Source organism: Prionailurus viverrinus, chromosome D1 (genome assembly GCF_022837055.1).
Source record: "Prionailurus viverrinus isolate Anna chromosome D1, UM_Priviv_1.0, whole genome shotgun sequence".
NCBI classification, from domain to species: Eukaryota; Metazoa; Chordata; class Mammalia; order Carnivora; family Felidae; genus Prionailurus; species Prionailurus viverrinus.
Genome location: NC_062570.1, coordinates 6477526 through 6496186, shown reverse-complemented (window position 1 = coordinate 6496186; position 18661 = coordinate 6477526). Strand labels below are relative to the sequence as shown.

The 18661-nt window shown below is 41.2% G+C and overlaps 2 protein-coding genes across 6 annotated transcripts in view; one reads left to right on the top strand and one right to left on the bottom strand.

Moving 5' to 3' along the window:
• The window catches only part of LOC125176376 (uncharacterized), an 87647-nt gene that overhangs the window by 23559 nt on the left and 45427 nt on the right, over window positions 1–18661 (top strand). The window lies entirely within an intron of this gene.
• The window catches only part of ELMOD1 (ELMO domain containing 1), a 65298-nt gene continuing 49197 nt past the window's right edge, over window positions 2561–18661 (bottom strand). For all 5 annotated transcript variants that reach the window (XM_047823833.1, XM_047823834.1, XM_047823831.1 and 2 more), the window contains 4 exons: window positions 16704–16772; window positions 13018–13068; window positions 11764–11897; window positions 2561–3951 (listed from right to left, as the gene is read on the bottom strand). In XM_047823833.1, coding sequence (XP_047679789.1) covers window positions 3779–3951; window positions 11764–11897; window positions 13018–13068; window positions 16704–16772 — 427 coding nt within the window. In that variant the 3' untranslated portion in view covers window positions 2561–3778. The remainder of the gene's footprint in view (window positions 3952–11763; window positions 11898–13017; window positions 13069–16703; window positions 16773–18661) is intronic.

Genomic DNA, 18661 nt, shown 5'->3' with positions numbered 1-18661 from the left:
GCTTGGGAGTGCAGATATCTGTTTGAGTTAGTGCTTTCATGTCCTTTGGACAAAGACCCAGAAGTGGAATTGCTGGGTTATAGGCTAGTTCTAGTTTTAACTTCTTGGGGGTCCTCTGGTTGCACCAGTTTGCATTCCCACCAGCAAGTGCACACGGGTTCCCTTTTCTCCACATCCTCACCAACACTTTGCTCCGTGAGGTGATATCTCACTCTCTTGAGATGTCTGGCGATGTATTTGATTCTGTAAGCCTGTTTGTCTAGAAAAACAAGCAAGCAAGCAGTCTCACTTTGTATGTTCATGAGGGGATGGAATAATGCAGATAAAGGCCAGCATGGTCCTGGCACATGGCATCAGCACTCACCGAACGTTAGTTCTTGAGATGGAGTCCATCCCGGAACCCCTTTCATTCTAGGACCCAGTGTTACTCTCGCTTCTGCTCTTCTGCCGTGGTCTGCAGATTATAGAGCAGTTACTCCAAGCCTCCTCAAGGGTTAGACGCATCGCTTTGATAGAGGACGTCACTGTGGCTCAGTTTCCCAGATATGGTTATGGATCTGGCTGACTCTTTTTTTCCCGTCCCCCTTTTCTTCTCTTTCCCATCCCTGATTGCCACACTTCACCAACTCTCATCCTCTCCTGATATTTCTTCAGTTTGGATCTGCCCCATCTGTTTACAGATCAAGATTATCTGTGGCCGTGGAGTCTGATTACTGGGTTTTTGTTTCTCCTACTGTTGACTTCCCATAAGCCCAGCCTCTTCACCTGACCTTCTCAGATAAACCTCATGCCTCTGATGGGTCTTTTTTTTTTTTTTTTAATGTTTATTTGTTTTTGAGAGACAGGGAGAGAGCATGAGCAGGGGAGAAGCAGAGAGAGAGAGAGAGAGAGAGACAGAATCCAAAGCAGGCTCCAGGCTCTGAGCTGTCAGCACAGAGCCCAACATAGGGCTCGAACTCACAGACTGTGAGATCATGACCTGAGCTGAAGTTGGACACTTCATCAACTGAGCCACCCAGGTGCCCCTCTGATGGGTCTTTAAGAGGTTGCTAGTATCCTAGATATCACAATGTCCATGTCCCTGTGATGTACTTCTCCCAGAGGTTAGAATGTGAAGAAATCAGGTTGCATTTGTCTGAGTCATGGGTGGACAGTCCCTACTTTAGTCTGTCTCTTGGTCTCTCCCAGCCACCTAACATCTCCATTTCCTCAGACTGTCAGTTTACCCTGTTGTCGTGGAGAAATCACTCACAGCATCCTCTTTTTTTTCTCAAAAGTATCTTGAGCTTAGAAGATATATCGTAAGGGCATCCTATATTTTGGGATAGGTATATATTTAAGATTTCAAGTAGAAAAGATGGTGGATTGTCAGGCAAAAACATATTTTTTCAGTACAATAACAAGAATTGTGATAAGGAAAGTCAAATTGAAGTCATAATTTTCAAAAACGGTGCTTCAAAGGGATTTCTTTCTGTAGTGAAAACTAGAATGTGTTTTTATCATAGCAAGCAATGTTTTGGAAAACTTGGAAGAGGCTTGCTACATGATTTACATTCTAAGTGGTCAACCCTTGTTCAGTGGAGTAAGTATACACGAGCTAAGAATGCTCAAGGGGAAAACACATGCACATCACACATTTTTTTAAGCTTCCGAAACCCTTCTCTTTTTTTTCTCGCTTCCCTTCGTGTTACTGGGCAGAACGCATCTTTCACAAGCAGGTGTGAGCAAGAAGTCTGATAATACTCAGGACTAGTAAAAGTACTCAGAACTAGGAGGAGCCGGCCGCCCATCCTAAAATTCCGCAGCCATGTTAAGACATGACTGAGCGAAATCGTGCGAGGAGCTGGGAGAGAAAACTTCCAGCTTTGTTACCATCAGCTGTCTCTACCTGAGCAGAAGAGACGTGAGGTGGTGTAAATGCCACATACTGTCAAGCCGCATCAGTGACACAGGGCCACAGCGGATAGAAAGAGACAACGTAGCCTTCACACACAGCAGCTGCAGCGGCGGTAGAAACTCGGGGCTCCCAAGACAGGCCATTTACCAGGTTCACACATTCTCACTCTGTCGTTCCTCAAGATACATGTCATGCGTTAATCAGGTGCTTTCCTTCTGCACTGTGTAGAAGGGTACAGACAGGGCTGTAATAGAGGCCGGGCGAACGATGCCACCTGGTACCCAGCTGAAAGAGGACGGACGTATAGCAAAATCCCAGAGGGGCTAGAATGGACAAGGAAACAAAGGTAGCTTAATGTTTCCTTTATCAGTTGTCTTCCCATAGGCAATCCAGGCTTTATAGGGAGGTTACAAAGAAAAAGCTGGATCCTATTCTTTCATTAAAGCACCATCAGGCCTCGATGTTAAACAAAAGAAGTCTCTCAGATATGACACACTGTAATTTACACCTGGTTACCCGGAATGATGGCGTGATTTATATTCAGCTCTAGGTTGTCTGTCTTTGACATTCTACCCACTCACATCTTTGCATATTCAGAGGCTGTGGGAGCCCAAAAATATTAAAATGAAATCCACTACACATTACAGTAGAATGACATGTAATTTATTCATATAACTGACAGTTAGGCAGTACTCAAAATTCATTTAAGTAAGCAAGTGATTACACAAACGTCTAATCATACTAAAATCGATAGAAGGTATAAAATACCATGGGTATGAAATGCCATGGTAAATACTATTCAACAGACTACAATCATAATTCCAAACAAAATCATGGTCTTTCAAATGATTTTTAGCAGTTTTGGAATGATGTGATTTTTCCCCCCCTCCAAGCCATTTACTTTTTTCACTGATACAAGACAAGGTCATTATTTTCAAGAAATACTACAGAAGGACACACCTTAGGTCCCTCTCTTGCAACACATTTTCTTGCAAATTGTTTTTTTTTTTTCATATAACCTCTTGACATTAAAAATAAACCAGTCAGCACTCAGTTCCCCAAGCACAGATGCTTGGATCAGAAGAGTGCCAGGGTGTAACTGAGTTCAGCAAGAGGCAGGCAGTGAAAAATCTTCTGCGGCTTTTGAAGCGTGCATACTTCTTTTCTGAGGCTCCAAGCATCATAAACATATTTAGGCATCCAAGCCAGTAAAATTAGGGGGATAAAATAATTTGATATCCATATGACTAGGATACAATCGCAACTGGGGATAAGTTACAGTATAATTCTGCGGTACTTTGGACAAAAACAGCACCTACCTAAATCTGCTTCTCGTAAGCCTCGTTACATCGTCATGAAGCGCAGCTGTGTTTGCAGGAATGGTTTGGTTTATCATGTGTCTGTCTGTATTATTTGCAAGTCATATACTTTAGTGGAATGAGGTCCAAGCGTGAACCCGGCCCGAAGAGCTAGCAGCGGTAGTCATGAGACGGATCAATAAATTAAAAGGCTTTCACAGAACAAGAGTCCGCTAGATCTCTCACATACAAAAGACAGCTAGAGAAATACAGTTCTTCGATGCTGAATGATGAGGGGGAGGAAAACAATCTAAAAAAATAGAAAACTCTCTCCATACTTGGGTGTCAAGGCAAATGTAACACTGCATAATGCCACAACATGAACAGTCACTGGATGGCAGATACTCCAGAAGCGGTGATATCTGGGGATCTGGTAGTTGTGACCCAGAGATGAAAGTACCGTACCAAAAGGCATGCATACAATCACTGTGTGCACTCAGTGTATGAGCTGGGACCTAAGCAGGGAACTAACACGACAATGAGGCAGTGTTCCGGGGGTATCCGTTAAAACCAGTATGCGCGACTACATGTTGATCAAACCTTCTGAGGCAGCGAAGTGTGGGCACAATGCCATGTCTGGGTTCCGCAGCTGTTTTATGATCCTCTTGCGGAATTTCTCCCGCACACGATTGAATTCCATGATGTCCGTGGGGTCCTCTTCAATCCAAAACTTGTGAAACTCGTGCATCAAGTAGCCTGTTACAGAGAAGACAGTGATAAGACTGCAGGAGAAAGAAAAAAGTCCTTAATCACATTCAGAGTCACTGAATGCTGAAAGAGATGTCCGATCAGTTGGTCAATTGACGGCAACCCTGGGGCTCAAAGAAGAGGTCGAAATGCAGCAGATACTCCTGTTATGGATTGTTCTTTAAAACCCGTGGGTGAGGAGAGGGCAAATGGGTGACCGGCATTGAGGAGGGCGCTTATTAGGATGAGCACCGGGTGTTGTAGGTAAGCCAATTTGACAATAAATTATATTAAAAAAAATAAAATAAAATTCGTGCAGTAGAAACTACCAGTCTGCAAGATTTTTGCGGCTGGTCCTGGGATTATTGTCCCTGTACTGAAGGAGGGAGACAGACAGTTCTGCCGTCTCTGGAATGTGCACCACGTCTGGAGCAGAACCTGAGGGGCTGACAGTGACCACTTCATCCTGCCCCTCCTGATTAAATTAACATAACGCCTGATTTTTCAGAATTACTCCACTCAGCCTTTTTTCTCTTGTTACTTGATTTGAGAAAAGCATTAAATTACTCTGACAAATCAAACAAATGTGTTCTGACAGTCTATTATGAGACAATAAAAATTGTAAATCAACTCTGAACAACACAGAGCAGTCATTAAACTACATGAAATTGTTACTAAGACCTTCTTGCTCTGAAGCATAATGTCCTCTTCAAATACTTCTGTGTCTCAAAAATGTTATCTATGAATAATATGGATTGGGAACGTTTTCGGAATAAGCGCTAAGTATTGAATCTATTCATTGTGCTATTTTCCCCACTGTGCACCGCCTCCCTCCCCTCCCCCCGCCCCCATTTAGAACTGACATGTGAATAACTTTTTAAAAAGACAATAAAAGATACTTGTATATAGTAAACCTATAACAAGTTCAAGCGTCTTGTTATATATTAGGAAAAAAGTACTTAAGAAAACAATCGTACTGGGGCGCCTGGGTGGCGCAGTCGGTTGAGCGTCCGACTTCAGCCAGGTCACGATCTCGCGGTCCGGGAGTTCGAGCCCCGCGTCGGGCTCTGGGCTGATGGCTCAGAGCCTGGAGCCTGTTTCCGATTCTGTGTCTCCCTCTCTCTCTGCCCCTCCCCCGTTCATGCTCTGTCTCTCTCTGTCCCAAAAATAAATAAACGTTGAAAAAAAAATTAAAAAAAAAAAAAAGAAAATAATCGTACTTAGAAAACAAAACAAAACAAAACATTACAGAAGCTTTTCTTGGTATTAGCATTAGAAGGAGCAAGGATTCCAGAGCCAGAAACCTGGTTAGAATCCTAGCTCTTTCCACTGGGGAAGGAGTGAGCAGAGAGATGATGGGGGGTATGGGAAGAGAATTTTGGAACAAACATGTTAAGTCCTAATAGTAAAAAGTAAAAATTAAAGCCACTTGTTTTTCTGTTTATTAACTAGCTACTTACGAGAAAACCTTGAACATTGGTCCCAAACAGATTTTTAAAAATCTTTACCCTATCTTGCTGTAATACAAAATTAGAAGTAACCTTCCTTCCACCCCCAACACACACTTCCAGATATTGGTCCACTTGCACAAACTTCCCTGGTTTCTCATTCATTATGCTGTTAAATATGCACATACATCTGTAAGTATATAGTCCCTCTACAACTACAGGAAGAAAGGTAGTAAGGAGGGAGAAAATTTGGTTTGCTTTTTGTGGGGATTGACCATTGCATTTCTTTTAGGATTGAATTTATATCGGGCCCTCCGCACATAACTGATGTGACTGTTTTTAACATCTCTCCATGGGGACACACATCAGTGCTGACTCATGGGCCTCTGGGTCACACAGCCCAGGGCCCACTGCCACTGTTAAGGAAACCTGATCACATCTGGGGAACCCCAGATCAGCAATCCCAGGAGCGGTCCTATCCATCCTACTCTATCTGCTGCTTGGATTCCCCGAGGCAGCGTCCGGCCTTGAGCTCTTCTGGTGACAATGCCGACATTAGCCTGCCCCATGGATGAAGAACCTGGTTTTTAAAGGGATTTTCCTTACACTGGGCCAAAATCTGTTACCCTGTATTTCTTGGAACAAATTCAATCCTTCTCCAACTCAAATATTTGAAGTGTCTTTTATGCCCTGAACTTCTCTCTTTTCTAGGCTAAGCATCCCTATTTCTCCTCACCATTTCTCACAGGCCATGATCAGGAGTGTGCTTATTATTCTGGTTGTTTTCATGCACATCAAGAGGAAGTTGTTTCCTCTAATCTCAATATCTTATTCAACCAAAAGAATTCAATCATGTGTCCATTTCAGTGACTGGGCAAAGTCCTGAAGTATCCTGAGAATGTTATGAGGTACTTTTTAAAAATGCAGACCTCTCAGATTCAACCGCAGTTGAGTAAGATGAGTCTCAGGTCACTAAAGTTTCAGATCCATTGTTCTAGAAGATGGCATCTTTTTAAGTTCCTTTGGCTTTTTTCTAAATGTTATATTTTTTTGTGGTTCTATGTGAAATCTTACGATAATTTATAATTTCTTCCTCCTGTGCTATATAATATACATAATCTTCCTGACTTAGCCTCTGAGCTCAAGTAAATGTGCCTGAGTTGTTTTGTAGAGTCAGACTTCTAATACTTCGAATTAAAATTATTGTATAATTATTGTATAATAATCAGCCAAAAGCATCTTATCAGTATCTCGTGAGTTATACGGTCTTTATCCTTATCAACAACAATGAGCAGGCACTGGGAAAATAATCTTTTAATGAAGAATTTACTTTCTCATCAGACACATGAAAATATTCACTCTTCTCTACAATGTGCTGGTATGATGGCAACTGACTCTAAGGTGATCTTGTGTGGCTCAGAGTGTTAGAAGAATGCAGACCCATTTGGTTTCCCCATTTTTCCACCTTAAATGCAGTTACAGAAAGACGTTTTGAAAGGTTTTAAAGACAGGCAAGGATAAGACTAGAGGTGGGTGGTTAACAGTCTGACCCCACTCTCAGGATCCTTCCTCTAAAGAAGCTACAAAAGTGAAGCTGTCCCATCAGGAGAATAGTGACTGTATAACATGATTTGAATCAAAATGCAGAAATGGTGGCTTGGCTTCCAGGGTACACATGATAATTGTAGAACTCAACTCCTTTTTATACGAACAGAGTGTTCCTATATCCATTCAGTCAGTTGGCCAGTTGGCTCATCTGCCAGGTAACACATATGCAACAGATACAAGAAAAAGGTAGAGTTCCTGTGTCCCCCAATTCTCTACCTCTTGGAAGAGACACCCAGGTAGACAATTGCCAGTGATGATTTATTAGCTGAGAAAGCTAACAAAATGGTGTGGAAAGCAGAGGGAGGAAACAGAGGCCAGACTATTGCTTATAGTTTCTTAATTCTCACAACAGCTTTGTGGAGTAGGCAGTGCAGATATAGCTTCGTTTTACGTATGAGAACATTGGGCTTAGAAAAGGTATTTAAATGATGTACAATCCCACAATACAGCTGGAAGCTGGAAGCCAGAACTTGAAGTTGGCTGACTCTCCACCACTGTACCTGCTGCCTCTTCCAGTGTACCCTCTTCCTCTGGTTCTTACTCTTACTGAATAGTCGCTTCTGAAGGTCAAAGGAAAGATCATTCTTTTTCCTTTTCTGGTCACTGTACTTTTCCTTGTGCTCATGACACCTCACCTTGCTTCATTTCAGGGAAGCTTTAGACTGAATGCAGTTTTCGTAGCATACTGCCTCGTAGTGCAGTATTCGCTGAATACTACTATAAAGTCAGAATGATAGAGCTATTATTCTCTTACATTTTTCACCTAGATGAAATACCTGTTTAGAATACTAATTTGGCTTTCCAGCCCAAGCCTGCAGTGTATTTGTTGTGGCTTGAATGTATCTTGGTTTTGCTTCGCTGCGTTCAGTTAGTAGACAGCATACATATAAGCAAGGACACAAGTAATTGCAAGAATATCACAGAGGAAATGTGCAGAACTGCTCTTGTCCGATGGAGGGACAATGAATTCAGGGCACAGGGTGCTTCCTCTGAAGAGGTGTGAGTCTCTCTGCATATACTCCAGTTCACAGGGGGATTGTGTGCTTTCTGAAAAACTGGTGAGGGCCTTGGGAAATGAGTAACCCTACTGCATGCCACTTACCCTGGCTAGGGTTCTCTTGAAAACCTATCAGTTAAGGCCAAAAGCTAAATTTTTCATGAGAAACTAGATTTCCTTTCCTTTTCTTTTTTCTTTTCTTTTCTTTTCTTTTTTTTAAGAGAGAGAGAAAGTGTATGCGTGAGAGAAAGAGAGCTGCAGAGGGGGCAGAGGGAAGGGGTGGAAAGAGAAAGAGAGACAGAGAAAGAGAGAATCTTAAGCAGGCTCCATGTTCAGTGTGGAGCTAAGCTTCCTTTCTTCTATAAAAGACATTATCCTTTATTTTAGCTTCTTCTCCATCCATCCATCCATCCATCCAACCATCCATCCATCCATCCATCCATCTATCCATCCAACCATCCATCCATCCATCCATCCAACCATCCGTCCATCCATCCAACCATCCGTCCATCCATCCAACCATCCATCCAACCACCGTCCATCCATCCAACCAACCATCCAACCAACCATCCATCCAACCATCCGTCCATCTGTCCATCCGTCCATCCATCCATCCATCCATCCAACAGTCCATCCATCCATCCATCCATCCATCCATCCATCCATCCATCTATCCAACCATCCATCCAACCAACCAGCCAGTCAGCCAACCAACCAACCAACCAACCAATATCTACTGAGCACCTACTCTCCCAGGCTCTTTGCTGAGGATACAGTAGTGCATACAAACAACAAAATGCCTGTCCTTAAATGCCAATTCCTATGATTCTCATTTTGATTTTCTCCTGCCAGAGCGCCCCCACTGTGTGGCTCTGATTTTCTTCTCAATGCTGATGAATCCCAAATCTGGACTTGTAATTCCTCAGAGTTCCAGGGCCTTACGTTGGAGTGCCCACTGTTCAGCTCTGTGAGGATTTCCCAACAGAAACTCACCCTCAGAATGCCTGAAACTAAAAGTCATTCTGTTTTGGCAAGTTTTCCTTGACTCCCAGACTGAGTGAGCTGTGTCAGCCATAAGTCTTTTCAATTAAAAAAAATTTTTTTTAATGTTTAGTTTTGAGAGAGAGAAAGAGAGCACGAGCCTGGGAGGGGCAGAGAGAGAGGGAGACACAGAATCAGAAGTAGGTTCCAGGCTCTGAGCTGTCAGGCACAGAGCCTGACATGGGGCTCACACTCACAAGCTGTGAGATCATGACCTGAGCTTAAATCAGATGCTTAACCATCTGAGCCACCCAGGCACCCTGAGCCTTTTCACTTCTTAAAAACAGTATCTTTACTTCCCAATCACAAAATCCTTCCCACTATGTTTTAATTAATTTTTTTTAGATGCACAGAACCCAATCTATAGTAAAACTTCAGTATCTTCCAGAAATGGTCAGACTGAATATAATCACCTAGTTGTCAGAGTAGGAGCTATAATCATAGATTTGAGGGGCTGCCATTTTCCACTATTAACCAGTCATAAAGTATATGTATTTTTAAATTTGCTCTTGATTTTTATCTAAGTTATACATGCATATAGTTTAGAGTCATACAGTTTAACAAGTCTTGTTACAAAAACTAAACAAAACCCAGCAGCACTTCCTGCCTTACTGACTGCTTCCCTAAAGGAACATTTCATCTTTTTTGCTGATTATTTTGATCATCGACTTCCATGACTGTATACAATGTGATTTCCATTGCGTGAATTTTTTGGACTTACCTTAGAAGAAGATGAAGATTTCACTCTCTTTCACCCAATTCCAACCACATTATCACGTGTTTCCTAACAATTTCCTTTGTGTGGTATTACCAACTGCCCTCTCTGTTTATTTGCTTAGTTTTCACCAACTTCACTCTAAACCAGGCCAGTATCTTTGCAGTGTGTTCAAACAAGGTTAGACACTCCCATCAGTTTTATATTCTTCAAAGAGTTGCTATCAGAGCATTCTGACCTGTTAAAGTCTAGATTTAACATTCTCATCCTGCTGCACAGATATCACCTGGAGCTTTTCCTTCACCTTTGTCTTTGAAAATTCTCTTCACTTCATTCCTGTGATAGGCTTCCTGAACCTCCTGGGAGGTCCTGTGGAGTAAATCAGGTTGCTTCTTACCTTTCCACACTACCTGTTTGGGATTTATTTTCTCAGGACTGCTAAATCAGTTATCACTTAATCTGTTTTCCAGTTTCTAAAATGAGGTTTTTATTGCTTACTTCTTGATTTTTCCTGTCCTTGTGGGTTCATGCTTTCTTGGAAAAAATCCTTCTACATTAACTTCAGTGAAGTTAAAAAAAAATTTTTTTTTAATGTTTATTTATTTTTGAGACAGAGAAGGATAGAGCATGAACTGGGGAGGGTCAGAGAGAGGGAGACACAGAATCTGAAGCAGGCTCCAGGCTCCGAGCTGTCAGCACAGAGCCCAACGCAGGGCTCAAAATCACGGACTGTGAGATCATGACCTGAGCCGAAGTCGGATGCTTAACCGACTGAGCCACCGAGGCACCCCAACTTCAGTGAAGTTTTAAAAGGGAGCATAATAAATGCAGTAAGTATGCCATCATTAACCAGAAGTCCTGATTAAGCAGATATTTAAAAAGACAAAATGCTAGATAATAGAATCACTATTAATTTAGGAGTTTAGAGAAAATAAATTGCTGTTAATTCTGTCACATTGTAAAAATGAAATGGGGACCAGCATGCCCCTGCGGTGGATTTGAGATGAGCATCTGTGTCTTAACCATACTTAGAGCGGCAGAACTGCTTAGCAAATTAGCAGAAAAGAAGAGCTGAAAGAAATATAAAATAGAGGAAAAACTTAGAATTTTTTTTTTTTTTTTTTTTTTTTTTTGCTAAGAAATCCTGGGTACAAGGCCCTCAGTGCAGCCAAGTGTGGTGTAAATGGTTTAGATGACATTTCTCCTTTAAACTGCCTGAGTTGCTTGATGATTTAGAACATCTTTCCATGTTCCTCCAAACCAGTCTGTGCCTGGCCCTCAAGGATCGGAATGACATTCAGATTTTAGGATCGTGTCTCTAAGAATGGAGAAAAACGTTCCAGGGCTCTGTCATGTCATCTTGTTCTTTATCTTCTGAAACCTCAGTGTAACTGCGACTCCAGAGGATACCCCTCATTCATACTTACCTCTGCAGCATCTAATCCGGGGGGGCTACACATCTTCCCTCTGTGGCAGTGGTAGGGAAAGCGGGAAGAGTAATACCAGTGGCAACGCTACCAACTCTCAGTATCACCCACGAAACCAGCACTCCCTCTTTCTCGTGCTCCCTGAGCACCAAGTGTGGAACTGGCTAATAAAAAGTTTGTGTCCGTTATCTCACTTTATCTTCATGGCAACTCTATAAGGAAAGGACTCATCTTACAGATGCCATAACTAAGGCTTAGCGAGTCTGGTAAGCATAGACCCAGGAGTCAACTCAGGCTGTCTTCAGAACCCAGGCTCTTAAGTGCTGTGCCATGCTGGATCAGAGGGAGGGAGACACCCAGACCAGAAGCTGATACCCTGAATATTAAGCAAGAGCTGGGAAAGAGAAAAATCCACGATGCCTGCAAATATCACTGTTGGATTTTAAGAAGAAGACAACAAAATCAAAACCAAAGGGGAACTTCAAAGACCCCAAAGCAGCCAAATTGCAAAGATGTCTCTGCTTTGCCCCTTGCGTAGAGTGTTCCATAGAAACTATATTGCTGTTTAAGCAGTAGGACACTTACAAAATGTTTGCTGGAAATGAGACAGTGTTGGAGCTTCTGGGGCAATGTTGTAGAAGTGAGTTTTTAGCGCTCCGCTCACCAGTAGATTATACGCCAGATCAGTTATATTGATGCCCACAATTGCAAATGAGTACCTGTAAAGCGTAAACCACAAAACCAACTGTGTGTCACATAAGCATTGAAAAATATAACCTAATTTTTAAATGACTTATAAGATATCAGATTGGAAGGTTGGCCTTCCGTCTCTATCCTATCTTTATCCTGAATTTCGTAACTTATCAAAATACCAGTAATGTAACCAAGGGAATTGAGAATCCATATGCTTTGATTTGGTAATTTTATTTCTAAATATATAAGAGAAAAAAATCTGAAACTAAGAGCTTTATACCCAAGGGTACTCATTATAGCATTATTTATAATGGCAAAGACATGGAAGCTATTCACATATTCTAAAAAAGGTGATTGGTGAAATAAGTTGTGGTAATCTCTTATGATATATTACAGCCAATAAATACTATATTTCTAAAGACTACTTAACTAGGAAACATTATGTATAAAACAAGCCAGGTTTTATTATATACACACAGATGTGCACAAAAAACAGGCGAGAATGAAATGCCACCAGATATTACTGTGGTATCTTAGAGTAATAAGATTGAGGTGATATTTTTTTTGTTTACTTTCCTATATTTTCTAGATTTTCCACAATGAGTTATATATTACTTTTATGATGGGGGAGAATTTAAATAAGTATCTTAGCACTCAGGGTATATTTCCTAGTTCCGTTTCTACATGCCTATCAAAAATTAAATGGAACTGAGTATTTAAGTCTCAGAGTAACACAAATCCATCACATTAAAAAAGGGAGTTCTGCATTCAGCAATATTTTTGAATGCAAAGGGGAATTAAAAAAAAGACTTGTAAAGTAAATTTATATAATGCAATAAATTGATACTTGATAAAAATCCTTAAAACTACGAAGCCCAATCCTAAATGATGGTTTCTGAAAATCATGTGCGTATAGTTTAACATTTTAAATATTGTCACTTGGCCAAAGGCGAAAATAGTACCATAGAACCATACAAATAGATCCAAACACATATAAACACATCCTTTTAAAAGTTCCCCTGGGTGATGTGTTTCCATCAGGACACTCGTCATCTGTGTCATCCTTTACAGGGTCCTTAGGACATTTCTGTTCCGGTTCTAGTTCCAACTGACCACCTCTATATACGAATGAAATCCCACACTCACCCAATTGCTGTATCCATCCTTTTGTTCTCCCATTCCGCTTTGCTGAATTTGCTGAATAAACGAGTAAAGAAATAAGCTTTAATCTCTACTTGGTCCTTGTTCTCTTGGAATGCTATACTTTTTTTTTTTAATTTTTTTTTAACGTTTACTTATCTTTGAGACAGAGACAGAGCATGAACGGGGGAGGGGCAAAGAGAGAGGGAGACACAGAATCAGAAACAGGCTCCAGGCTCTGAGCCATCAGCCCAGAGCCTGATGTGGGGCTCGAACTCACGGACTGCGAGATCGTGACCTGGCTGAAGTCGGACGCTTAACCGACTGAGCCACCCAGGCGCCCCTGGAATGTTATACTAAAACTGTTGACTAGATGTCTGTAACTCAGTTATCAAACACTAATCAATTTAAATGTTCTCAATTAAAAATCCACAATATAATTTATGTAGATCTCAGAAATGGGATTATTTAAAGCCCTGCTACTTATCCCCTATTCCCTTTAGTGCAGCAGTGGGAGAGAGTCCTTAAGGCCAAACATGAAGGGACTTTTTTACGGGATCGCTAATTATCAAACGATACTTTCTCCATGAACCTTTGCCCGGAGTGTGTGTCTTCTGATGCTCCCTTGCTCTCTCACGATTCCCCCCTGCATCTCCTGTGGTTTTATTTGATGGCATTTATCCTAGCCCGTCTTATTTGTGATGTCTGGCTCACAGTAGATGCCAAATAAATGTTTATTGATTAAAGAAGTAGTGAACTAGTGAAGGGAAGGAAGGCGGTGGGGGGAGGGAAGGGTATGTAGGCTTTACAAACTCTGACAAGTGCTATATGGCAAGGCCTCTGGCTAAACTAAGGCAGCTAACCTGTAGCAGTTCCACCGTAATCCGTGTTATAATCTGGGCTTCTGGCTAAGACTGTAGAGAGGGCCCTGTCAGATGCATTCTGAAAACCCTGCCTTGCCTTCCCTTAGCTTGTGGACTTGGCAGTCCTCCCTATTCTCCCCCACTCCGTGCCGCCACTGTTTTGTAAGCGGGACCCACGTCCCACTTTCTTTGTGGCTAACGTAATCCTCATTTCACACTAGAAAATGTGGTTAGCCTTTGAACTAAATAACATTTTAAAACTAGAGTTAGGAACATTTAGCTTCTATCTAAGCAGGGTTCTCTAGAATACACTGCAAACACTACACTAAAAGACACACATGTAAGACACACAGCGAAAGACCACAAAAACGTGATACAAAGTTGACATTTAACTCTGTGGACTTTCTACTCTGTAAATGACTGGCTGTAATTCAGAGAAACTGCCTTTAATTCATGTTAAAATATGCCACCTCTTTTTAAAGTGTAACCGTGTACTAACCAATCAACCAACCAGCCAAAAAGGCATGAGGAGATTTTTACTTAAAAACTCACATCCAACTAACATGAATTAGGTGTGACATTTAAGAGACTTTATATAGACAAATTTATAAGCACGTGTTTTCTCTTAACGAAGCTTTATGCACAGTGTCTCTGTGTTAAATGGAATCTCTCTCTGCATTGGAAATATAAGAAAGGCCAAATGCCCTCCACTTAAGTGATTACTGAGGATACCCTGGCCCAAACGGAATGAATCCCTTTCTTCAAGAAACACACAACAACAAATAATCAAATAGTCAAAATTCTCCTTGTAAACTTGAATCTACTTATATCCCTCAAGCTACTGTGGGACTCAATAGATGGAGGTTTACAAGGGCAATGATAACGATGTGTAATGCTTGCTGAAGGATAGACGGGAGAGAGCTTTCCTTAATAGATATTGCTGCTGAATGCCTAATAGATTCAGGGCCTCACACAACCTACATAGCTATCACAAGTCGTCATTATATACCTATTTTTGACACTGATGAAGGATAGTAGCATTTCCCAAACATTCTGTTTTGTGTTTACTGACATTTACCACCAATTTGAATTGATTAATATTTGAACATCATCTCCTCAATTTTATGATAGCTTAAGGGACAAAAGCACGGTAGCTTTATGTACATGTATACACACACACACACACACACACACACACACACACACACGTCTCTTCTTAAATAAGAGTATTCACACAAACTCTCAAATACATCCTCTCTGCTGGCTGACACAAGAGATAAAACTATATAAAGTCTTTCTTTGAGAATGTCTCACAGATAAAATTCATCACCTTTTAATGATTAATCCAAAAATATTTTAAGCTTCTTGTCACTTCCCAAAGACCATGGAGGATTCATGTGTTTTTTGCTGATGGTCTTTGGGGAATACCTGAGTCTATATGCAGACTCCCCAGACAATTTTAATTAGATGGAGTTCAGGGTCTATACATTATGAAATATGCAATTCAGAAAATATAGTTAAAAAATTAAAATAGCTTGATTTTAACCCTGTGATATATCAGGAAAGAGCTAAGTGATTTTACTGTTTTTCTCAAAGTAAGTAAAAGGTAAAAAAAAAGAAAATGTAATTTATAAAAAGATTATAAATATAAACCAGAAAGTATAGTGTTATTTAATGAACCTGAGGCAAATGAAGCTAGAATAAGTATAATAGTAAGGTGGTGGGGGCAAAGTCAACCTGTTTTTGAATTTTTGAGAACGGTCTGATAAAATTTTGCATTTATTTATTAAATATGAACACTAACAAGCAACTTGGCATGCTGAGGAGAAAGAAGTGATACAAACACATGGCTGCAAAATTTCAGAACTGCTTACATACAGTAAATGTATATAATAACTACTGTTTATAAGACTTAAATATTTAATAACGAAATTAGAAATAGATTACTCGAAGAGCAGAATTGCTCTATGCAACAAAACTCCCACATAAAATGTCCCTCTCTGGGGAGGATATGAGGTCGGAGCACGTGTGGAGATGTGTTCAGCCCTGAGGCAGAGTGTTTGACATGCTTCTGCAACCAGATAGAGCCATGGCTATAGAGGGCTGTTTGAAATTTTCTGTTGGGTTTGTCTACCGTAGTCTTCCTTCAACCCACGTATAATGAAGTATATTAGATAAAAAGTTGGGAAATGTTTTTTTTTTTGAAAAATTTTTCATGAATTTGTACTGCTTTAACAATTCTTACTAATACTTATTCTAAAATGAAATAAAAGCAACAAAACACAAAAGCAAACAAAAAATACCTTGTTTCCTCTTTAGTGATATCCCTTCATGTAATCAGTTAAAGAAAAAAAGTTTAGGAAGGTAAATGAAAATGTAAAATATTTAGACTCTAGATTTTTACCAAGAAAACTAAAAAAGCCTCAGCATTCTAGACTTTCTCACTGGGCCCCTGACTTCATGACTCCCACTCTCCCCTCTGTTCCCCCATCATGCTCCCTGGTCTCTGAAATACTGCTTCCAGACTCCTCTCTCTCCTTCTTCCACGCCCACCTCTTTAATCCTCTGGGCACCAGCACTGTTATCAGTCCTTTAAATACTTATCTCACTGCACGGTGCCACTTTCCCTCCTGAATCCCAGGAGGGATTGAGTACCTGCAGGTTTAACCCTCCTATTCAGTATTTGTCCAGAGGGCTCATTTTGAAAGAGCTTGAAGCCTCACTTCCGGTGGGGTGACGCTCCTGAGAATCTCACCGACCTATCCGTGAAAGAGAAGTTCCTTCTGCCTAATCCGTAAGCCCCGTCCAGCTTTGATTTTCAGCAATTACCTGCATTTTGGATGAAGAGAGTCCGAGAGGACCTGCTGGGCTGCCGCGGCGTCCCTTTCCGCAAAATACCTGCGGTTGGAGGGAAAGAAAACCACAGCTCTGTTCCTGCCTGATGCACTCGTTTTAATCCAGTGTGGGGACGTGCTGCACTCCGAGTTTACCACTTGCTTCAGCTCTTCCAGAGAAGAGACAGCTTTTCATAACAGAATTTCCCAAATATAATGACAGTACAGTAGGGTAGTTGTAAAACCCACTTAGATTTAGGAATGTATCTGGTAGGTTTGAAATTTGAGTTACGATCATTGCCTTTCTCCAGGGAGCAAAGGATATTTGTAGTAAGAAGGGTCATGGACAAGGGGGGGCGGAATGAAGCTCCTCGGAAGGCAGAAGTGGCCTGAAGGGAGGGACACGCGGAGGGGCTGCGACGGCCAAGGGGCCGAGAGAGGAAGAGAATACAGGAGGTGAGAGACCATGTGTTTCAAGTGCATTCTTCTTGGAGGATAGTCACGGGGTATTTGAATTCTGGATGGATGGACAATATCTCCTGGTGCTAAAAGCAAAATTCCACCCTGGGGGCAAAGGGCAATGAAATTTCCTAAAAATACACAAAGTGACATACCTTCTAAGACGCATCACAGAAAGTACTTCATAATGGCAGTAACAGAAAAAAATGCTAGCATATGTCGTTTAATTTCACGTGTATGTATTTCCCACATAAATCGGAAGCCTAAAACAAGCTCTTGAATTTTCTCTCAGAAAAGTTCAAACCACAGTCAGCAGTTTTGATACATAGTTTCATTATTAATGAAATTGAGCCTTTTTTCATACTTTTGTTGGCCATCTACGTTTCCTGTTTTTTGGTCCAGCATATGTAAAGATGTCTTCAGACAACTAAGTAACCGTACAGATCGGGATCCTCTGTCACTTGTGTGAGTGTTGGCCTTGGCTTGTCTTTTCAGTTTGCTTATGGTGGCTCATCTTACAGAAGGATAGACGGGAGTGTGAGTGGGGGAGGGGCAGAGAGAGAGGGAGACACAGAATCCGAAGCAGCTCCGGGCTCTGAGCCGTCAGCACAGAGACTGACGCGGGGCTCGAACTCACAACTGCGAGATCATGACCTGAGCTGGAGTCAGATACTTACCCAACTGAGCCACCCAGGCACCTCAGGCTTAGTTTCTTTTAAAAATATATTACTCTCCTCACTAATAGGATGGTAGCAAAGGACAGAGAGCCAACTTAAAAGGACTCCCTTTGGCTTGAAAAATAATGACTACATATGACTTAATTTAAACATGAAAAAATGATGAGCACTATTATTTGAATTATAATAAACATATAAGAACCAGGAATTAAAAATGATACTTAAAAACCAAAGCAAAAAAAAATTTTTTTTTGATCACTAACAAGGGAATTAGGGCACCAACTCCTTCCTCACTCTGAACATTGTCAGTTAAATAGCAAAATTGAGCATCTGTCTTGCCTCTATTTTAGAGAAACTAAATAACCATAGTTGATGAAGGAAACTGAGTCTTTACAGAATTCCAGCCAACAACTGTGGGAAGAATCACAGGACTGGAAAAGCACTTTTTACACAGTTAATTAACTGGTCCAGTGACTATCAGTGAAAGATGAGATGCTCAGATAAAGGGCTGATGGGGGGGACTTTTACAATGGAGACATCAGGTTGTGATTCCTCTGATCCAACTCAGCACAGGCCTTTCCAGATACCTCCAGTTTTCAGGAAATACAGGCCATGGGTACCGGTGCAAACAGAAAATCCAGACCGTGGGACATTTTAGAGGATGGCTGACCTGGAATCTTGCGCGAGTTCGTGACCCCGGGGAGGGGCAAAAGGAAAAGGCACATGGGGAGACACATAATAAGTAAGTGCGATGTGTATGGATCTCGTATGGAACCAGATTAGGAGAAAACAGCCATAAAAAGACATTTTTGGCTTT